This window comes from Phaseolus vulgaris, chromosome 8 (genome assembly GCF_000499845.2).
Source record: "Phaseolus vulgaris cultivar G19833 chromosome 8, P. vulgaris v2.0, whole genome shotgun sequence".
Classification (NCBI taxonomy): Eukaryota; Viridiplantae; Streptophyta; class Magnoliopsida; order Fabales; family Fabaceae; genus Phaseolus; species Phaseolus vulgaris.
The window spans coordinates 8880251-8904127 of NC_023752.2; the positions used below are offsets into that span (position 1 = coordinate 8880251).

General features: G+C 32.6%; 2 protein-coding genes and 1 pseudogene across 7 annotated transcripts; 1 reads left to right on the plus strand and 2 right to left on the minus strand.

Moving 5' to 3' along the window:
* Window positions 1–706: 706 nt before the first annotated feature.
* On the minus strand, window positions 707–5112 carry LOC137824771 (uncharacterized). 3 transcript variants are annotated; one of them, XM_068630449.1, is made up of 8 exons: window positions 4918–5112; window positions 3947–4213; window positions 3216–3356; window positions 2546–2621; window positions 2361–2440; window positions 2118–2191; window positions 1202–1295; window positions 707–966 (listed from the first exon to the last, which is right to left on the minus strand). In XM_068630449.1, exons 4-8 carry the CDS (start codon window positions 2615–2617, stop codon window positions 873–875), a joined length of 414 nt encoding a protein of 137 aa, XP_068486550.1. In that variant the 5' UTR covers window positions 2618–2621; window positions 3216–3356; window positions 3947–4213; window positions 4918–5112; the 3' UTR covers window positions 707–872. The 3 variants fall into 3 exon arrangements, with proteins under 3 accessions (XP_068486550.1, XP_068486549.1, XP_068486551.1); XM_068630448.1 differs by lacking the exon at window positions 3947–4213; XM_068630450.1 differs by lacking the exon at window positions 3947–4213 and having other exon boundaries at window positions 709–966; window positions 2361–2433; window positions 4918–5110.
* Window positions 5113–8658: 3546 nt separating this feature from the next.
* On the minus strand, window positions 8659–11589 carry LOC137826958 (protein LURP-one-related 15-like). 4 transcript variants are annotated; one of them, XM_068633120.1, is made up of 5 exons: window positions 11429–11589; window positions 10729–10898; window positions 9951–10169; window positions 9790–9840; window positions 8659–9079 (listed from the first exon to the last, which is right to left on the minus strand). In XM_068633120.1, exons 1-5 carry the CDS (start codon window positions 11490–11492, stop codon window positions 8837–8839), a joined length of 747 nt encoding a protein of 248 aa, XP_068489221.1. In that variant the 5' UTR covers window positions 11493–11589; the 3' UTR covers window positions 8659–8836. The 4 variants fall into 4 exon arrangements, with proteins under 4 accessions (XP_068489221.1, XP_068489225.1, XP_068489223.1 ...); XM_068633124.1 differs by having other exon boundaries at window positions 8954–9079; window positions 9790–9872; window positions 11429–11584; XM_068633122.1 differs by lacking the exon at window positions 8659–9079 and having other exon boundaries at window positions 9590–9840; window positions 11429–11584.
* A 6698-nt stretch (window positions 11590–18287) lies between these two features.
* LOC137824524 (uncharacterized) lies at window positions 18288–22653 on the plus strand (annotated as a pseudogene).
* The last annotated feature ends 1224 nt before the right edge of the window (window positions 22654–23877 follow it).

Sequence of the window (23877 nt, forward strand, 5' to 3'; positions counted from 1 at the left end):
AAATATTTTTATTATAGAAAGTTATGCACCCAACGACTGGTTCTCTAGCTTAAGTTATGCTTAAGTTAGTAATTTAGCTGGATGACCACAATTGTGAATGAGTAGTTTGATAGGCTGGTTCTCTAGCTTCCATGATCATCTTCTCTGGATTCCATGAATATATTGCTTATCTAGTTTCTCTGGACACATAACATAGTATCTAAAAACTGGGGATCGTACAACAGCAACAAAGGTTTAAGGATAGCTACATACACAAACATTTAAATCATATGGTATAACATCTTGGCTCTTATATGTTAAAGAGAGGATTATATTCAAAATTGTATATTGATCACACAGAATCCTCTATGGAGTTACTAATTAAATTGCAGATGTCACTGCATATACCCTAAAAGAGAATAACCACATTTACAAACTTTTTCTGTTTCACTGTAGATGAAAGAAGCCTTAGGATAGCTCCATATACAAACTTTTAATGTTTTATGTAGATGAAAGAGGCACAGGCCCAAGTCAAAAACCTGTTCAGTTTTAAATTCTAATCAATATCAAAACTAGCTGAAAAGGTATGGATTATCCTGCACACACTATATTGGCCATATCATTGGTCAACATGAAGTTTTCATCATGCATGATGTATGTATATTGCATAAGGAATAAGAGAAAATAGTGCTGAATTGATGACATAGTGCACGAGGCCAATATAAAACAATAACTCTAGAACAACAAAACAAATTCATGCATAATCCAAATATAAAACAATATCATTTCTAATTTTTGGATTGATTTCCACAGTGAATCTAATTACACCAAAATGAAGAAGTTTGTGATTGAACATTGAAAGGCAATGACACTTGCCAATAAGGGTATATATTCTATAATTGCAAGTCGGACCCTCCAATGCCTATCCTCAGCAAGCTCAACAATGGCTGGTAACAAAGATTGAGATAACAGATCGATTCCGATAACCTGCAAGAACAGATTGAACAAAATGTTAGTATATTGGAGTTACAAGCGACATCAGTTATGCCACTGAATTGAGAATGCGATTTTGTATATTGGAGAATGTCTTCACATCGATACCCCATAACCTACTTTCACAAATAAACTTAAATCATTATTAAAAATTGAACAAAAAATAATATCATGAGACTTTTATATCTATATAAACAAGGGATGTTTACTTCAGACGAAAAGCTCTTACCAGCAATCAATTCCCACATCATTAGCCCCCAGTTTATCTGCCTTTTCATCATCTCCAATGTGTAAGGCTTTGGAAGCCTCCACATTTACTTGATCTAGGAAACGGAAAACATTGGCAACAAGAATCAATCAATTTAGCATTATTGCAACAACAAAGGGCAGCATGAATAGTTTGCTGCACTCCAAAGAAATGATTTTTATGATGTTTTGTTTACATTTAAATGAGGAGAAAAGGATTGAAGTCATATCCATAAATAAACAGTTAATTTATGTACTATCCATTTAAGCACTGCAATTTTTTACAAGACCCTCTTATGTCTAAGGATTTCTTAGATGAACTTCTTCCAAAAGTATTTGTAAGTGATCAAAATAAAAAGAAAAAATTAAAAACATTTCTCAAACTAAAATTAGTTTATAGATAAATTGCTTTATAAAAGCCCTCTCATTAATTTTCCTAAAGTTAATCTTCAACTTATGCACAAGTAAATTTTAACTTTTCAATAATTTAATTTAATTTTTCCTTTTCTCGTATTTGAAGAATTTGATCTAAACTGGCCTCTGGTAGTCATATATTGCAGGTATATCTTCAGAAAAGAATAAAAAATGCTGCCTGGTTTTGACTAATTATTTCAGAGTATCTCTAACTATTGAGCACATAATAATAAGATTAAAGGATGCAAAATGAAGCAAAACAAAAGCCTCAATAAAAGAAGGTATTTTAACTAACAACTCAAGCAAAAATATCTACCATATTCCACATGAAAGTCAAAAGCAGATTACAAAGATGAAAGATACTATGCCTTGTAAACAAGTAACTGTTCTTTTATTTATGCTAATGATAGTGAAGAATGCTGTGAAGAAGGAGGGGGTTAATGCAAAATGGAATTTATTAAAGTAAAACTAATAATCATTTATACCTAGAGCAGCTTGGAATATTCTTGAATCTGGTTTTTCATATCCGACCTCTGATGATATAATGACCGCATCAAACCTGAGGTGAAAACCAGAAAATGATACATTGAAAGCTATGTATGCATCAGAATTTGTGAAATTTCTTCAAACTAAGGTTCAACAGGCAATCATAGTCACCTCCTGGAAAAAATGTTCAAATTTTCCATATAGCTAAGTAACAGCACAATGAAGGAATAACCGATACTCACAGAATTAAGACATTAAGATCCTTCAGTAGCTTCCTTAAGCGGTTGTCAAAATTGGATACAACAGCCATCTTAACTGCGTACTGCTTGTCACGTTAGTAAGGACTAACTTCAAAGTAAGTAGTAAATGATGGCGTTTAAGTTGTTAACAATGTTACTTTTTCCAGATAACTATAAATAATTGTTACCTCCAGCATCCTTGAGAAGAGTAATTGCTTCATAAGCTCCATCTGGAAGATGCCACGCATCCCCTCTTGCATAGTACTGAAAAACAAAATAACACTTGAAGTTCAGACACAAATGTGGCTGATATTATTACTTTGATTTGAGCACAAATCATGTAACTTTTAAAAAACTCTCCGGCCAATCTACTTTTCCTGGTTATGTAAGCAATAATATCTAGAAACAAGAAGAACAAGAAGATCAATTTTGGCCATCGACAGACAAAGGATCCAAACTCTGCCATTAATGAAGGCGACAACCTCTTTGATTCTCCATTGATCTTGCAGATACATGTATCTCTATCTCACTCCATACCCTCACTCTTTCACTCAATATACTATTATTTGTGTTTGCAGGAACAGTGAACTTTTTGAGTCTCTTATATTACATAAAGATCCTCTCTAACCCCCTACTTCGCACCCTATATCCTTTCCTCTCTATGCTTTCTTTCCATACTACTTACTCCATATTCATTATAGGAACCACTACCAGCTACAAAATACCAAAAACCAAAACAGTATTGAAAATGCCTAAAAGAAGGCATAACCAGTGACTAAAATCTAATAACCCAGCAACCAAAAAACAGTTAGGGCACAATCGAGATGGATTGAAAACGAAAGGAAATGCGAAACTTACGGTGTTAGGGCACAATCAAGAACATGGTCGTACTCCGGTTACAATGCTTGAATGCTCAACAGAGAGAGTACCCGGTCGCAATGCTTGAATGCTCAACATAGAGAGATTCGAATGAGGGAAGATGTGAGAATGTTGCTGATGCTGAGGAAAAGTGGAGTGAAGTGAGTATTGCGTGGAGAGAATGCTTCCGAATTGAAAAATGAAAGAAGAAAAAGAAAAGAAGGGATTAAAGTAAAGCAAAAAAAAAATTAATTATTTGTGTGTAATTTGCGTGGGCTTAACCTTCCTATTATTTAAATTTAATTTAACTTTCTACGTGGCTTAACTTCAAATTTTAAATTTTAATTAATTTTTATAATTTTAGTAACTACCATTTCAGCAACGTAACCATTTTTTTTTTAAGTTTACGTGAGAATAACTCACGCTTTCCTCACACCTTATTTAATGTATTTTAATAATGAAGGTTTAATGAACACTATTTAGTGTCCACTTATAACCTTCAATATTTCCTTGTAGTAAAACACCCAATCTGATGTGTCTTTTAATTGACAACCCACATCACTCATTCTCTCTGTCACATACGCACCACTTGACACTGTTTGATGTAACTTAACAAAAATGATCAATTTGAATACATTTAAAGAATATAAAGACTAAATTGATTTTTTAAAAAACCAATATACTAAATTAAATATTGATGTAAATATAGAAATGAATAAGGTAAATTATACCCCGTGAGATGTAGATTCCTCTATTCCGTACCAGAAAGCGGTATCATGAGAATTCTTTGACATTTGTACTAACCTTCGAGAATGTTCCTCTGAAGGTGATGCAGGTTGGTGAATTGAAGGAAGAGATTTACTCCTAGGTTAAGCTTTTCATGGATCTTACTACACCAGTATTATATGGCCATTTTTTAGGTGAGGTCAGAGATCCTTCTTCTTCATCCCTTTCCTTTTGCAAATTGTCTCTATTTTATAATTGGACCTACCTTTTCTCTTTAATGCATAAGATGCCACTCATGAATAACATTTTAAAATGAAATTTTAAATAACAATGAAGAATTCACAAAATGTCAAAACAATTAAATAATAATAATCAAAAAGTCAAAAATTGAGACATTTTAGTATGATCTATCTTATGTGATGATTATTCCAGAGTATTAAGAGATGAACTTTTTAAATCTAATTCAACAATCGATTTATAACTAAGATTTGTATTTCCTCATATATATATAAAAGAAAACATATTTTCTTTTTAGTGTATAATAAGGAAAAAATTATAGTATTAGTATAAATTTTGAAATTCTATTAATTTTGTTAATAATTAAAGTAATTAAACATCTTTTTAGTAGTTTTTAGTCACAATTACAAAAAAAAAATATTAATATGAAATTAATTTTGGAAGGAGTCATTTTATCTTTTACTTTTTACTTTATAAATTTAAAATATAACAAAATTATTGTTGTGTAATTCTTTTTATTATAATTATTTACAAAAACAAATATAAACGATTTGAACAAGATGAACAAGATGAAGATGGATTATAATTAAGAATGAAGAGATAGCGTAAACGACATGTGTTAAAAGAAAACTTAAATGACAGCAAAAGGGAAATAAGAAGTTTAAAATAATTTAGTTTCTGTATATCAAACTATACATATGAATACGTTGCAAATATGTATTCATACGATCATATATACCTGGATCACAGTAGTGAGGGGCGATGATGGGGGTGCCAAAGGGTGGTGATAATTGGTTTGCCATATTTGATGGTTTTAAGGATGAGGCAGAAGAATATGATAGTTTAATTTGCAGAATCAGAAACTGAAACTTTCTTATCTGCAATGGTGAAGCATGTTATTGTAGGGATAGCTTTTCTTTGCGTATAAAAATCAAACTTCTTGTGATGACTAATCGTTTTGAATTCTCTATATTAGAACGACCGAGAATGTTGTACCAGGAAATGTCAACCTCTGTTAATAGGAAATGAGAATATTCCACACGCACAATGAATCATATATAATAAGGATAGTTATTTTACTAAACATGTTTATCCGAGCATTTTCCCTTCTCAACACCTCTATCTCTTCTTTAATCTTTCTCCTTCATTCTTTGAAACTCTTCTTCGTTTGTCTTCTTCGGTATTGATGGAAATCCCACATCGACTAGAGATTAAGACATTTCATAGTATATAAGTGGTGCAAACCTCACTTCATTGAGCCGGTTTTATGGATTGAGTAGGCTTAAAGTCCACTCCGTAATATGGTATCAGAGCCATTTTGATCCTATCCTAACGAGTATTGTTGACCTTACCGGTCACCACCCCATAATATGTTATCCCACGCACACTTAGGCTTACAGTTAATTGTAAGCTTATGGGTTGTGTTGGGTTAGGGGAATCAATCGACCTTCTCAGCTATTCGGCCATGTCGGTTTCTTGGTAATCTGGTAGGTAGTACAATGTATTTTTTTACTGTATTTATTATTATTTGTGCTTCTTATTAGATCTATTCTTACGCTTAAAAGTTATATTTTTTGAAATAATAATTTTATTTTTATAAAAAAATTCACTATTTAGCTTTTATTTTCTTAAATTAAATAAATTTTTTTATTCAATTTTTAACAAAAAATAATATTCACATATTTTGTTAATGATCTCGTACAAAAGAGATTGAGAGAACTTCTTCTACCTGCTAAACTCTGTTCAGTGAGTTAGTTCACAATCCTCCTTATACTTCTCGATTTTGTTTTGGTTTAATATCTGCTCTTGCTCCTCCACTCCAGTCAAGTTCTCCTTTCTTCGTAGGCTCTCGATCGAGAAGACACTTGTAAAAGTTGTCATTAATGCACGATAATAATGTAACTTTTTCTTTATAGACTCATTATTATTGGGTGAAATTAACATTTGAATCGTTATTAAAAACATATTACCTAATTTTTTTAGTACACTTTAGGTTTGTTAATCTGTTCTTAATCTTATGTCTAGTCTGATTTCGAACGGTACAGTTAATAATAACCACATTAGTTATGGCACTAATAGTAATGTTTAATAATAATATTTAATATTTATTATCACTAAAAATATATTTTTATATTTTTTACTAATTAAATGATATATTATGTGAGACTAAAATTGTTAATTTTGAAAAACTAAATAACCAAATAATGCAGTATTAGAATTTTTACGAACTAATTGACAAATATGTAAAAGAATAGTGAATTTAAGCTTTTTCTTATGATTTAGTAAAATATCATAAATATGTTCTTACCAAATCTTATCCAAACCAGGGGATGAAATACAGTAAATAATAAGACTATAGTCCAAATATTTGGTACAAAAACTTAGAAGTCAAATTCTGAGACACTAAGGATAAAATAATCTTGTAATATTTAATTTTCTTATTTTCAGTTTTCATAAAAACATTATAAAACTATATTTGGAACGAGAAAAAATAAGAAAAAAAAATGGAATAGAAAAAGACAAATTATGCTCTGATTATGATTTCTTATAAAGTTGAGGAAAAAGAAAAAATATAAGTGGGAATCACCAATTTTATAATCTTTTCAATATCGAAAGAAAGATAAAGAGAAGATAATAACATATGATACAACAACATACTAGTTTTATTTTTGTATTTTTTTATGCAGAACATACATTCTACTAAAGTAGACGAGTTGTCTAAATACTACACGAGTATAGGAATATGTTTATATATTTTTCTTATCTGTTTTAGGTCATAGTGATTTTATGTTTATCTTTTATTTATTAAAATAAAATTTATTATTATTTAATTATAATTACCTATAAATTTGAATTCATGAATAAATGAAAACTTATATGCAGATACTACGTATTATTATTTGTAGGTAAAATCGAATTATTTGTGAATTTTTTCATGTAACAATAAAGTAGTTAGACAACAATCATAATCTGTATCTGTATGTATAATTTTCATGTTTTATGGCAGTAATTTTTTGAGAATATTATTCATAGATAATGATAATTCAATCGATAACTAAATAAAGTCACGCCTAATTACTCATTTCTATACATATTATAATAATATTAATATTATAAATAATAATAATATTAATAACATTACTAATAACAATAATATCAACAATATTAATAATAATATTATTATTATAATTATTAATATTTTTATTAATATTTTAATATTATTATTATTATTAATACTATGTTTAATTTTTTTTTTTACACATTTAAAGTTAATATTCAATTTAATGATTTTTAAAAAATAATTTAGTCTCAATTCTTTTAAAAAAAATATGCAATTTATTCTATCAAATCTTCACCAATGAAATGATTTGTCACACAATGTCATCGATATGCAAAGATGAATTGTACACGTAGAAATTTTTTCAGGATTTTATCTTTTTTTGCATCTTGATGATCGACATAGGACCGAAGAGTGGAGGCAGAGAGGCTAGTGGCACGGAAGGTGATTGGAAGCAAAATTGGTGTAATCGGGATATGCACTTTGGTTAGGGATGGCAAAGCGGGGCGGGCCGTGCGGGTCGGCCCGCGGCCCGCAAGTAAAAAACGCGGGGTGGGATGACCTTTTCAACCCGCTAACCCGCATTAGCCCGCCCCGCATTAGCCTGCGGGCCAGTTGCGGGGCGGGGCGGGCTGACCTGCAAACCCGCAAGAAAAAAATATTGACACTTAGTAGCAGCAGGGCAACCTAAACTGGGTCATGCCAATTAAATCAATTTCAAACACGATAAAGGAGCAAGACAACCAGTTAGAGAAGGAGAAGTAAGCAGAGGGTATTTTAGAAGTTACCCATGACCAAACCATCAATTGAGCCAAAAGTTATCTTATTTTTATTGTATTATTTTTATGAAAAGATAATTAATTAATTGTCATTGTTTTAATATATGCAGATGACGGGGAAGATTATAATTATGAAAAAATTGATGAAGGTTCTACTAAGGTGGCATCCAATGTTATTGAAATGGAAGAATGTCAATAATGTTTATGTTTAATGTTTTGAATTAATGTTTATGTTTAATGTTTTGGAATTAGGTATTTTTAATGTTTTGGAAGTGGAAGAATAGTAATATTTGATATTTATCTTAATGTTTTGATGTTTGACTATATTTGAAAAGGAAGGAAAAAAAATTAGGTTTGATAATAACAAATATATAGGTTTAATTTGACAATTTTTTAATAACAAAATGTAAAAAAATAAATATTTAATTTTAAAAAAAAAAAAACACGGGCTGGCCCGCAAACCTGCGGGCCAGCTCTTATGCGGGGCAGGTTGGGAATTCTAGCCCGCAATAACTTTGCGGAGCGGGCCAACCCGTCCCGCATTTTTGCGAGCCAAGCGCGGGGCGGCCAATGCGGGGCGGGCTGGCCCGCTCTGCCATCCCTAACTTTGGTAGGGGTAATAGAAGGAAATGGAATGGGTATGTGGTGATGGAGCGACACAAATGTTGTTGTCTAAGGCGTAAGTGGGTGTGAAAGGGAGGAAGTAGCCCTGCGATGGCGGCAGAGGGAAAGGTGGTGGGAATATGGTTCTGGTAGTAATCCACGTAATCAACTTTTGCTTCCCAACCTCTTCTCGGATGGCTTAGTCTGGGATCCCTCCACTACTGCACTATCTTAGCGATCTTCGACGCATCCTGGCGGCGCTCCATGCACTGGGTCCCTTCCCTCCGTTTAATGCCCTCGCCGCTTTCAACCTTCGCTCCCTCCGTTGTTTCTTTATTTCCCCTCCCCTCCGTCACAGAAGGCGACAAGGGACGTGCCATTGTGAACCATGACACAACAAACAACGAGGAAAATGCCAACGTGTACCATCCATGTGTTGCATACCAATGATATTGTTTGTGCTACATCATCGACAATTAATATCATTGGGAAAAATTTAAAAAAGGACCTAATTGCATATTTTTTTAAAAAATTTTAGAATCAGGCACATAGTAAATTGAATATTGACCTGTATAGGAAAAATAATTATATCTTAATAATAATATTATTAAATTATTATTATTAATGTTATTAATATTATTTTTATTAATGTTATTATTATTTTATTAATAATAATATTCCTATTAATTAATAAAATTATAATATTATAATAAGAATAAAATCATTATAACATGATTATAAAAAAAATGGTAAATGATTAAAGGTTCTATATAGGTTGTATGCCTAGTTGTGAGATGTGGATTAGTTAATCCTTCTTCTTCGTCCCTTTCCTTTTGCAAATTGTGTCTATTTTATAATTGGACCTACCTTTCCTCTTTAATGCATAAGATGCCACTCATGAAATCTTCAATTACTTTATGATAACTAATGCATGAATAACATTTTAAATAATAATAATCAAAAGAATCAAATACACATATAATTTTTTTTAAATAATTTTAATATAATCTATCGTATTATAATGAATTAAAACTTTAAAATATTAAAAATAAACTTTAAACTTAATTCAATTACATAAAATTTATCTATCACCACCGCCATCACCGTTAGATCTCACAAAACAAGTTACAATTAGACTAACAATAAATGCATGATCAATATTTGGACGTACAGTCACCATGTACTTCTCTCTGCTGAATATGGGGACACGCTTTTTACTTATCTGCAGCAGCAATTATTTCCATGAGTAAGAAGCTGTAATATATATAATGTGATTAAATAATCATATTATTTTTCCTTCAAAATCATAATTACGTATTAAAATTAAATTACCTGGGCAACAAGAATGTTGGAATCGCCTATGTAAACATCCCAAGAGGATCCAAACCAATTTCCTTTGACCTTGAAGTCACAAACACCAGTGAGATTATTTGCCAAAAACACGTTTAATTTCGTCCTTAGCTGAAATAATGAGGATCTTTCTCTTCTAAAGATCAAATCCCTAGATTCTGCACTTTGGCCTCTAAATGCTTTCCAACTATCACCCCATATCTGTATGATCCAACAACTTTCAAACTTAAATCTCAGCAAATTCTAGTTATAATAAATTTTTAAAATTTATATTTATATCATATATTAAGAATATGATATAAATTTTAAATTTAATTTAATCTTATAAAATCATTTATAAGACATCTCCTACATTATTGAATAAAAAAAAAAATTAATTACCTTTTTCGTCCCTATATTTATAGTCAATAGTTAATTTGATACAGTGGTTTTTTAAAAATTCAATTTGGTTCCTAAGTTTTTTAAAATGTATTCAAAATGATCATTTCTGTTAAATATCACTAAACGACATTAAGTGGTGCTTATGTGACAGACATGTGTAAGTTATGTAGATTGTCACTGTAGTGAATACTGAATTAGGGTCGTTTGGTGATATTTAACAGAAAGAAACATTTTGAATACATTTTAAAAAACTTAGGGACCAAATTGAATTTTTTAAAAACCACTATACCAAATTGACTATTGACTATAAATATAGGAAAAAAAAGGTAATTAAACCTAAAAAAAAAAAATAAAATTTTGAAGATATGAATGAACTAACCGATCCGCGAAGATGAACAATGGGATTTCCAGAAGCGTCAAACAGGTACATGTGTCTGCGGATGCTTACGATACTGCTCTTCACACTGAAAACTATGTTTCCATTGCTGTTTGTCACAGTGAATTTTTCACCTATACTCCTCTCCCTTGTGATTATCAGATGAACAGAATCTGGACCAGTATTATATAATTAACAAATAACCACTATAAATTAATTCAAAAAAGTAAATAATCAATTAATTATAAAATATATTTTATTTTAGTATAATAAGAAAAAAAATTATAGTATTAATATAAATTTTTTAATTCTATTAATTTTATTTCAATTTTGTTAATAATTAAAATAATTAAACATATCTTTAGTAGTTTTTAGTCATAATTACACAGAAATTAATTAATTTTGCAAAGAGTCATTTTATCTTTTATCTTTTACTTTTATTGTTGTGTAATTCTTTTTATTACACTTAACCAATTATTTACAAAAACAAATATAAACAAATTTGAATTACCATAGCTAACTGGATGAACAAGATAAAGATGAATTATAATTAAGAATGAAGAGATAGCGTAAACGGCATATATTAAAAGAAAACTTAAATGACAGCAAAAGGGAAATAAGAAGTTTAAAATAATTTAGTTTCTGTATATCAAACTATACATATGAATACGTTGCAAATATGGATGCATACGATCATATATACCTGGAGCACAGTAGTGAGGGGCGATGATGGGGGTGCCAAAGGGTGGTGATAATTGGTTTGCCATATTTGATGGTTTCAAGGATGAGGCAGAAGAATATGATAGTTTAATTTGCAGAGTCAGAAACTGAAACTTTGTTATCTGCAATGGTGAAGCATGTTATTGTAGGGATACATTTTCTTTGCGTACAAGAATCAACTTCTTCTGATGACTAAGCGTTTTGAATTCTCTATTAATTACGACCGAGAAAGTTGAACCAGGAACAAGAAAATGTCAACTTATGTTAATAAGAAATGAGATATTCCACACGCACAATGAATCATATAATGAAAAGTTAAACTATTACAAAAGTAAGGATAAGTTATTTTATTAAGCTTGTTTAATATGATGATAAGGATATAAAGGGTTTCTTGTAAATCTAAAATATAATATTTATATGTGTTTATAATATTTTATATATTCAGGTAATTTATTTATTATAAAATTTAGTGTTATATATATCAATGTGAAAGCATAAACTCTAAATTATAGCTTATACGGTATTACATTAGTTTGTGTAATGCAAAGGATGATACCTTATTTCATATAACTTCAATTTATATTAAATAAACGTTATGAAATATGTAAGTTGTATTATAACCTATGCATTACTAGCACTTCTCTTAAATATCGTGTCGTTGGATAATCGTATCGGACACTGATATTCATGTGACACTTGTAGGATATGTATATGCGAAGTGTCCAATTCAAAAAATATTTGTTAGATTTCTGACAATTCTAGTACAGTTCTAACACAATTTTAAAAAGGAAAAATACATTAATTTTCTAAAAACTCAAACTTATTGTATAAATTTTTATTACGATTATAAAAATAAGAAACAAATCCTTTTGAACCAGTAATGAAAAATATTTTTCTGCTCCAAAAAATAATCTGGAATATACTTGTGCACATAAATCTTTATTGTCAATTTATATAATTCATAATTATATAATATATAAATCTGTGTCCCCGTGTCCTACATTTTAGACATTATATGTATCTTCGTGTCCGTGTTCGTTGTCGTATCAGTGTCAGTGTCTGTGGTACATAGATTATAACTAAAATTTGAGAAAGTAAATTATTTTAAATGTAAATAATATTTAAATTTATAGAAAATAATTTGTATGGTGATATAATGCTAATTTTAACTATTGATAATTTAAGAAAACATTGAATTTTAAAATAAAGATGAAAAATGATAGAACTTGATTTTTGTAAAAACATTGTTCTTGAAAAAACTACTCTTAGCTTATTTTCATTCAAGAAAGTCATTATAATTTCATTTTTATTAATGAATGGTATTTATTCTAATTTATTATTATACAACCGTACGTGTATAATTTTGTCAAAATGAATTTCAGTTGAAGGTTTTGGCTTGACATCAATCCCAAAGCAGAATATTTTTTTCACTTGCACTTTAACATAGGACACATCTAATTTACTTTCTTCATCCTTTTTTTTTCTTTAGTTCCTTTTTGTTTAATTTTTGCTTTACTTTATTTTTCCAAGTCTCCGTGATACCTAGGTGATTGCTCTCTGTTTGTAGTTGATCTTCCTTTGATCACTGGGACACCTTGCATACATCACATTTAGGGAAAATTTGTTTTGAAGAAACACTTTGTTAAGACTATCCGAGGTAAGTTCTGGCTAAGGGAAGACTTGGTATTTAAGGAGTCCTAGTGACTTACCTCTCTTTCCTGTGAGTGAACTTGGAGACAATTTGACTTGTTGACCTTGATTGAAACTTCACCATGTCTAAAACCTATTTGTGAAAATTTATCACTCATTTGAAATAAAAAAAAATTATGAAAATAATTTCTTTTTAATTTCAAAATGAGTGGTCATTTACATGCATCAAGTGTACAAGGAAGTAATAGGGGACAAGAAGATGCCTATGGATGGAGAGAGGAAAATAGAATTTTGAGAGAAGATAAAGATAGAAAATGGGATGAGATAAAAGAAATGTTTGGCAAAATGGTTCTCAACCAAAATAAGGACAAAAGGTTTGAAGAAGAAAGACCTATTCATAGAAGAAAGATTTATAACTCCCATTATCAAAGAAAGTAAGGGGTGTGTTTTGAGCCTAGAAGTTTATATTATTCTACAGAGCCTGAAGTATACATTTCCTACTTTGAGGGAAACAAAAATGTTGAAGATTACTTAGAATGTGAGACAAAGCTTGATCAAACTTTTAAGAAATACAAAGTGGATGAATATACTGGATTTTTCTTGGTTACCCTATGTTTTCAAGAATATGGTAGGTCTTGCTAGAAGTAAAGGCAACTTGATGATAGAATTGGTACAACATCAAAAGTAGAGTATTGGAGTGATTTAAAGGAGTGTATGATAAGAAAATTTGTTCCGCCTTCATATGATAGAAAAAGAAAACTGAGAGAAAAAAATGAAAGAGCTTGCTTGAATAGGAAGAAAAATTGTAGACGGAGAAAAAGAATACGCTAGAAGAGAAAAATAATTTAAAGAAAAATTACAAGCTCTTGTCAGAAAGAAAGAAGAGAAAGAGAGGAGAACAAAAGGAAAGATAGAGAAGAGAAAGAAAAGAGAGAAAAAGTGATAATAGAAAAGGAAATAATAGAAAAATCTTTGTCTGAAGCTGAACCAGATATTGATAAAATTTCCCCTTCAATTACAAAACCTTATGAGGATGTGTTTGAAGAAAATTTGTGTCTAGAGCTGAACCAGATATAGATATAAATTGTTCCTCCACATAAAATACAGATGAATGTTTGATTGAAAAGGAAGAAAAAGAGGGAACCAACAAAGAAGAAGAGTCTTTTATGACACCCCTGCAAGCATAGTTGAGAAAGAATTCTTAAAGGGGGGATTGCAATACTTTGAACTCTTCTTTTCAATTATATAATGATCATTCTTCTTCGCAAAAATCTCAAGAACAACACTTTGTGATGTTGTTGCCTAGCTTGGGCAATAAACAACACAAAGTGAACAAAAATATTTTTGAAAAAAGCCTTATGTTTTTCTTTAAAATTTTTTATAAAAATAAAAAGCCTTATTTTTGTTCTATTTTCATTTCTTTTAATTTTATTTTAATAAAAAAAATTATCTCATATTTATTTAGATTGACATTTGATCTAGGAGGTAAATAACAAATAAACAGATGCTACTGTCATTGAACAACATTCAAGATCTGAGGACAAATCCTCAAGAGGGAGGAAATGATGAAAATTCATCCAGTCTCAAAACATTTGGCTAAGAAGATTGGAAGCAGAAAAAGGATCTTAGAAGACTCTCATCTAAGGGAAAATTAATGTTGTATGCTCTTCCATTTTTTTCTAGTTTTATAAACTTTGCACAAAGTAGTATAGGCTTTATTTTTTGCTTGTATTTCGACCATTATCTTGGGCCATGTTTTAGACCAATTAGAGTAGAGTGTAAATAGAAAAAGAAAGAGTCTAACTAGACTTGCAATTGGGCCTCCTTAGACCCAATGCAACTCTAGACCATCTGAAGAGTTTTCAAGGTTAAAGCTTGCACCTTGGCTACCCATAGCACTATAAATAAAAGTGTTAGCCCCCTTGCAAATCAGATTTGAACTGATAAAGAATAGCTACCCAAGTTGCTAGCTCATTTGTCTTAAAATTCTCACTCTCAAGTTTGCACTTCTAATAGTGTTTTGCTTGAATCTACTTAGGAGTTGGCCTAACCCCTCTTAAGCTTCATTATCATTCTCCACACACCAATACTTCACGGTTTTTTTCGCCCATTTTAGCCACCCAATCCCACCAAATTTCGCACCCCAAAATACAAAACAAAAGACTCATAGCAATGCAAGCTAGGATTGCATCAAATACAATCTCGCATATACGATCAATCTCCATAACTAATGCCCTCCCCTCTTTATGAGAAATAAATGGGATCTTTTTCATTAACTTCAGAGATCGACATTAAGACTATTTCACCACATGATCGGGTTCAACCCATGACCTCACAACCCCCTAGCCTCAGACATAAGCCAATGAGGTTGATAAGTTCATAACCATTATTTACATAGATCGACATTAAGACCATTTCACCATATGATCGGGCTCAGCCTATGACCTCATAGCCCCCTAGCCTCAAGCATAAGCCAATGAGGCTGATAAGTTCATAATCATTATTTACATTGATCGACATTAAAACCGTTTCACCACATGATCGGGCTCAGCCCATGACCTCACAGCCCCCCAGCCTCAGGCATAAGTCAATGAGGGTAATAAGTTCATTGGTATTTCTTGATTCCACCTTTCAACTGACTTCCGAAAATGAATCGAACTTGGGCTCGACACTTCTTTTACCTGCAATAGATATAATTTAAAACTTACAAACTGAAACGAGTGATATCGATATTTCATTTACTACCTGGATTGAACGTTGTTGACACCCCACCAAGTTAAAACTTGTATAAGGTTTTTCTGATTTGGACCTAACGTTGTCGGCACCTCACCAGATCACGTCCACTCAAATTATTTTATTCTGAATCAATTATAAATAAATTAAAACATCCGAAAAACATAATTTTGTATCACATTCAAATGAATACATAAACAAAAATTCAAATATTTAACCACGTTCCATGTTCTTTGTTTAAGCCTCCTATCTAATAATTTAGAAACAACTAAATGAAGGCTCTCCAACAGAATGGTCATGGTAAGAGAGAAATGCTAAAAAAAACATAAATATTCTATATTTTTTGTAATTGCTATTTGATGGAGATCAAAATCAAGAAGAAATAGAAGCCAATAATCAAGGACAAGAAGAGGTAGAGGCCCAAGTTGTAGACGCTCAAGAAGTCATTAGCCCACCTCATAGGCTTACAAGGAGCAAGTTCAAGGAATTAGGAAATAGTGGAAGGTTGTTTTCTCTTTTTATAATATCTTAAAAGGTGCTTAGAGGGAAACATTAGACACCTCTTTTGTAAAAGCATCTTTAGGCCTTAGTTTAGGAAATTCTAGAAGCTTGGGAGTGAGCTTAGTAGGGGCGTGAGTGTAGGAGTCTTTTGGGTAGCTTATAGAATAAGCTTTGTAAATGACTGGCCCTTGCTCCTATAAAAGGAGGGCTTAGGTCCTTCATAATTGAGATTTGAGAATTAATATAGCAAAACTCTCCCAAATTGGTGATTGAGTGAGTGAGAACTTGTCTTCTCCTCTTCCTTGTCTCATCTTGAGTGTCTTGGTTCTCTCATGTGGCGGCATTGCACACTTATCTTGGAGCAATCATACTTCAAGTGGCGTATCCATCAACCAAGCTCTTCATTCACATAAGTTCCTCTCTTCTCCATCTTTTCATTTCATCTCCATGTTCATACGAAACTTAAACATGTCTTGGTTTCATTTGGTTCTTCTTCATTTCCTCTTAATTTGTTCGGTGCATTTCAGTTTCTAAGCTTTTTAATCGGTGCTTTTGTATTCTTACCTCTTTTAATCGGTTCAATTGGCAAGAAATGGGTCTTCCATGTGAGTTTGGTGTTTGGTGCAAGTTTTGGTGAGTTCTTGAAACATAGAACATTGATCCAATTCTATTAAAAGTGCCTATTCATTCTCCAACTCAAGTTGATTCCATAAAATGTCAAAGAATCATCTATATCTTGCTAGTGGAATCACATCATGTGGTATCTAGAGTTTAGGTTTGTTCTTGTTTAATTTTGAGTTGTTTTGCACTTTTAATTCAAGAGCTCTATATTTCTTGTGTTTATCTTTCTGTTTTTAGGCTTAATTTTGAGTTTTATTGTTGTTTTCTTAATTGTGCCTATCATGTGTTTGTGTCTTTTCCTTTTTGAATCCTTTTAAGTTTTGTCATAGTCATGTTTTTCCAAGAATGTTTTCAATTCCTTGTGTTCCTTTTATTGTAATTTTTGTTTCTTGCTTTGGTGTAATACAATTTTCTGAACTTGATTCTTGATCCTTTGTGCATTTTATTTTTAGTATTGAGTTCATACTTGTATTTTAGACCTATACAAGTTCCTATACATCACTTCTATTATGTCTTTGCTAGTTCTTAATTCTGTTTTTCATTCCTGTTAGGATTCCTTTGTTTTCTGCAAATGTGCTGACTGTTTTGCCTTATAACAATTGATTTACTTACTGGAAATTTCTGAAATTCTGGATTTGTGTTCGTCAAGGTGTTATAAAAAAGTAGAAAAAGAGAAGTACTTCAAAATTCAAAGTACAAAAAAAATGATAAATCAAAACAAAAAGTGTGTAATTCTGCCGAAAAAAATACGGTAATCTGGCAGCGATTTTAGAAAATTTATCTCAATTAATTGGCTTACTGTTTTTAAGTAATTCCAGTGCCATTGTTGAGCTAAGATCTTGAACTTTCTGTGGTTACAATTTCATAATCCAGTTCGCTTTATATCATTCCAGATAAATCGGTGAACATTAAGCACAATTTGCATAGTTTTTTTTTCAGTAGTTCTGTTTTTGTTTTCTTCATCTACTCTAGTGCTTTTCTTTAGGTCTCTTTTGTCTGCCTTCTTTTTCATTGAGTACCTTATTTTCTTGCTTGTCTTTTCTTCATTAATCTTTGAGTTTGTCATATATCTTGTATTCCTTTTGCTATAGCCTTTTCTTGTTTGTCTTTCATTGTTCATTGGTTTTGTGGTGATTTGCTTTGAGATTGTGTGCTCTTGCTTTGACATCTTTCATTTGAGGTTACTAAAGGCCTCAAGATCAGATTGGTAAAAAGGAGTTTTCTTTCTTTGGAGTGATTTAAGTGACACTTCACTTCGGCCTTTTTGCTCCAATTTCTTTTTGCTAACCTTGTTTTCTTAACATTGTTTACTTTTTTGTTTGCTGTTTTCTTTTTAAATGGCTTCATATTCCAGTGGTGCTTCTTACAAACAGCATTCGCCTAGTAAAGCTTATGTTCTTGGTGAATTAAAAGAAGCAAAACGAACCATTACTCTCCAAGATGAAGCTATTAGACGGTTGGAGGAAAAATTGCAAAGAGTTGAAATGAAGCAACCTAGGTCCTCCCATTCTATCCATGGAGAGCATCATTCTCATAGACCTTCATCAAGAGGTTCTTCCAATGATCATGGCCGTGAAGAGGAACATAGACGAAGGAGACCTCATCCCCACTTTCATGGCTATAGACCTCATGCTTATGGAGATAGACATCACCGTGAAGATGGATTTCACCAAGACTCCAAGGCTAAGCTTCCTTTGGTCAAAATTCCTAGTTTTAATGGAGATAGTGATCCTAATGTGTACCTAGATTGGGAGGTTAAATGTGAACAAACCTTTGATGTCCATGAGGTCCATGATGACCATAAAGTTAAGCTAGCCTCCTTAGAGTTTAGTGATTATGCCATGAAATGGTGGCATAGTATTGTAAAGGACATTATCTATCACAAGGGTCCTCCCGTGGACTCTTGGGACTCTTTAAAGGATCAAATGCGCCTTAGGTTTGTGCCACCATACTTTAGGAAAGACCTCATGTTGAGACTCCAACGGTTTCAACAAGGCACACTAAGTGTGGATGCTTATTTCAAAGAATTAGAAACGCTTTTGCTTAAGGTAGATATGCATGAGAGTGAGGAAGCTATGATAGCTAGGTTTGTGAGTGGTCTAAGGAAGGATATTCAAGATATTGTTGAGCTTCAAGAGTATTCATCATTGGGTTCTTTGGTTCATCTTGCAATGCAGGTGGAAACCCAACTAGAAAAGAAAAATGCTTTTAAAAATGCTCCCTATGATGGTTACTACAACAATTATTGGAAAACTAAAAAATCTTTTTCAAAATTTCCTTGTAAAGATTCATCTTTCAAACCTAAGGAATCTAAGCCTTCTACTTCTATTCCTAAATCTCCAACTAAATCGTCTAGTAAGAAATGTTTTAAGTGTATGGGTTATGGTCACATTGCGGCTAATTGTCCTTCTAAAAGGAATATGTTTGTGCATAATGGCATTGTCATGAGTGAGTATGATTCGGATTCACCTAGGCATTCTTCACATTCTAGAGCATCTAGTGAGAATGAAAGTGAGAGTCCACTTGAAGGAGATTTGTTAGTTGTGAGAAGACTTCTTGGACAAGTTTCACAACCTTTTGATGAAAGTCAAAGGGAAAATATTTTCCATACAAGATGTCTTATTCAAAACAACATTTGCTCTTTAATAGTGGATGGGGGTAGTTGTGCTAATGTGGCTAGTACAAGAGTAGTATATAAGCTTGGATTGCCTACTATCTCTCATACAAAGCCCTACAAATTGCAATGGCTTAGTGAAGTAGGCGAAATCATTGTGAATAAGCAAGTCCTCATCCATTTCTCTATTGGAAAATACAAAGATGAGGTATTATGTGATGTTGTGCCCATGGAAGCAACACATGTTCTTTTGGGAAGGCCTTGGCAATATGATAGAAAAGTTTTTCATGATGGCTTTACCAATAAACTCTCTTTTGATTTCCATGGCTACAAGGTTACTTTGAAATCTCTCTCTCCAAGAGAAGTCCATGAGGACCAAATTCTTATGATGAAAAAGAGAGAGAGTGAGAAAGTTACAAGTCTTAAGCCTACGCTTCTTGTGTCTAGGCATGAGGTCCAAAGGGATATAGTGGCTCACAATCCTATATTCTTAGCTATCCCTAGACCTCTTAAGTTAGAACCACTTGTAGATAGTCCTCATTGCTTGGATAATTTGGTAAAGGAGTTTCAAGATGTGTTTCAAGATCCTCCAAAAGGCCTTCCACCTTTGAGAGGGATTGAGCACCAAATTGATTTGATCACGGGATCTTCTTTACCCAATTGTCCGGCCTATAGGACCAATCCAAGTGAGACCAAGGAAATTCGCCAACAAATTGAGGCTTTAATTGAAAAAGGTTGGGTTCAAGATAGCATGAGCCCTTGTGCTATGCCTATTATCCTTATCCCTAAGAAAGATGGCACATGGAGGATGTGTTCGGATTGTAGGGCTATCAATAACATTACAATTAAGTATAGGCATCCCATACCTAGGCTTGATGATTTGTTGGATGAATTGCATGGTTCTAAAATTTTTACAAAGATTGATCTTAAAAGCAGCTACAATCAAATTCGTATAAAACCGGGTGATGAATGGAAGACGGCCTTTAAGACCAACTTTGGTTTATATGAGTAGTTAGTTATGCCCTTTGGTTTAACTAATGCTCCAAGTACTTTCATGCGCCTCATGCATCATGTTCTAAGAGCTTTCATTGGTAAGTTTGTTGTTGTTTATTTTGATGATATCCTCATTTATAGCTTATCTTTGAATGACCATAAGATGCATGTTAGAAAAGTCTTAGAAACCCTTAGGAAGGAACACTTGTATGCTAACCTTGCTAAATGTATGTTTGCACTTGATCATATAGAATTCCTAGGGTTTGTTGTGAGTAGCAAAGGGGTCCATGTGGATCAAGCTAAGGTGGTGGCCATTCAAAATTGGCCTACGCCTACATGTATGAATAAAGTCCGAAGTTTTCATGGACTTGCTTCTTTTTATAGAAGATTTGTACCCAACTTTGGTACAATAGCTGCACCTCTCAATGATATAGTGAAAAAGGATGTGGTTTTTCAATGAGGAGAAGCACAACAAAAAGCTTTTGATGTTTTAAAAGAAAAATTGACTAATGCTCCCATTTTAGCCCTTCCTAATTTTGCTAAAACATTTGAGATTGAGTGTGATGCTTCAAGTATAGGCATTGGGGCTGTTCTCCTTCAAGAGGGCCACCCCATAGCTTATTTTAGTGAGAAATTGAAGGGAAGTCATCTAAATTATTCCACTTATGATAAGGAATTATATGCACTTGTTAGAGCTTTGTTTACTTGGCAACATTATCTTTTTCCTAAAGAGTTTGTGATTCATAGTGATCATGAATCTCTTAAATATTTGAAAAGCCAAAACAAACTTAACAAGAGGCATGCTAAGTGGGTGGAATTCCTTGAGCAATTTCCTTATGTGATCAAACATAAGCAAGGCAAAATTAATATTGTGGCCGATGCACTTTCTAGACGATATGCTTTGCTAAATCTTTTGGGTTCTCAATTTCTTGGCTTTGATCACATTAAGGATCTTTATCATGATGACCTTGATTTTTCTCTTATCTATCAAGAGTGTATCAAAGGAGGACACAAAGATTTTTTTATACAAGATGGCTTTCTTTTTAAAGGAAAATGTCTTTGTGTCCCTCAAAGCTCAATTAGATTATCTCTTGTTAGAGAAGCACATGAGGGAGGTTTAATGGGTCACTTTGGGGTTGCAAAAACTTTGGATGTGTTGCATGAACATTTCTATTGGCCTCATATGCATAAACATGTTCATAGTTTGTGTGAAAAATGCATAGCTTGCCGCAAAGCTAAATCTAGAATGCATCCCCATGGTTTATATACTCCTCTCCCTATCCCTTCAATGCCTTGGGTTGACATATCTATGTATTTCATCTTAGGATTACCCAAGACATCAAAGGGAAAGGATTCCATTTTTTGTGGTAGTGGATCATTTTTCAAAGATGACTCACTTTATTCCTTGCCATAAAGTGGATGATGCATGTCATATTGCAAACCTCTTCTTTCAAGAAGTGGTTCGTTTGCATGGGATTCCTAGAACTATTGTGTCCGATAGAGATTCCAAGTTCTTGAGTCACTTTTGGAAGACCTTGTGGGGTAAGCTTGGTACTAAACTTTTATTTTCTACCACTTGTCACCCACAAACCGATGGTCAAACCGAAGTGGTAAATATAACTTTGGGACAAATGTTGCGATGCTTTATTTCCGGGAATCCTAGAGTGTGGGAGAATTTACTACCCCATGTTGAATTTGCTTATAACCGTGTAGTAAATTCTACCACCTCACATTCTCCTTTTGAGGTTGTCTATGGGTTTAATCCCTTAACACCTCTTGATCTTCATCCTATTCCCATACTTGAGGATGTCTTGTGCAAAGATGGGGATGAAAAGGCTTCTTTTGTGAAAACTTTGCATAAAGACATCAAGATGAGAATTGAGAAGAAGGTTGGCAAGTATGCTGAACTTGCCAATAAAAGGAGAAAAGCATTGTTATTTGATGAGGGTGATTGGGTTTGGCTTCACTTGAGGAAATATCGTTTTCCTACTCAAAGGAAGTCCAAACTAATGCCTCGTGGTGATGGACCTTTCCAAGTCCTAAAGAGGATTAATAACAATGCTTATGAGTTAGATATGCTTGATACATACCTTGGTAGTCATACATTTAATATCAGTGATCTAACTCCTTTTTCTGTAGGTCTCCAGAATTCGTGGTCGAATTTTCTCCAACTCGGGGAGTATGATGGAGATCAAAATCAAGAAGAAATAGAAGCCAATAATCAAGGACAAGAAGAGGTAGAGGCTCAAGTTGTAGACGCTCAAGAAGTCATTAGCCCACCTCATAGGATTACAAGGAGCAAGTTCAAGGAATTAGGAAATAGTGGAAGGTTGTTTTCTCTTTTTATAATATCTTAAAAGGTGCTTAGAGGGAAACATTAGACACCTCTTTTGTAAAAGCATCTTTAGGCCTTAGTTTAGGAAATTCTAGAAGCTTGGGAGTGAGCTTAGTAGGGGCGTGAGTGTAGGAGTCTTTTGGGTAGCTTATAGAATAAGCTTTGTAAATGACCGACCCTTGCTCCTATAAAAGGAGGGCTTAGGTCCTTCATAATTGAGATTTGAGAATTAATATAGCAAAACTCTCCCAAATTGGTGATTGAGTGTGTGTGAACTTGTCTTCTCCTCTTCCTTGTCTCATCTTGAGTGTCTTGGTTCTCTCATGTGGCGGCATTGCACACTTATCTTGGAGCAATCATACTTCAAGTGGCGTGTCCATCAACCAAGATCTTCATTCACATAAGTTCTTCTCTTCTCCATCTTTTCATTTCATCTCCATGTTCATACAAAGCTTAAACATGTCTTAGGTTCCTATTCTTGCAATTTCATTTGGTGTTTTAGCTTAATTCTAGTTATGGTTCGGTTCTTCTTCTCTTTGGCTGGTTTCATTTGGTTCTTCTTCATTTCCTCTTAATTTGTTCGGTGCATTTCAGTTTCTAATCTTTTTAATCGGTGCTTTTGTATTCTTACCTCTTTTAATCGGTTCAATTGGCAAGAAATGGGTCTTCCATGTGAGTTTGGTGTTTGGTGCAAGTTTTGGTGAGTTCTTGAAACATAGAACATTGATCCAATTCTATTAAAAGTGCCTATTCATTCTCCAACTCAAGTTGATTCCATAAAATGTCAAAGAATCATCTATATCTTGCCAGTGGAATCACATCACTATTTGTTCAAATACAAGAAACCATTCCAATTCTTGAATTTTGACATTTTTAATTTAATAAACTTTCTATCAAATGGATTTTCAAAATTTATGAGATTCATTATTATTTTTTATTGGTCAAAATATTTTTAATAATGAAACAACATAATACATCACTAGTG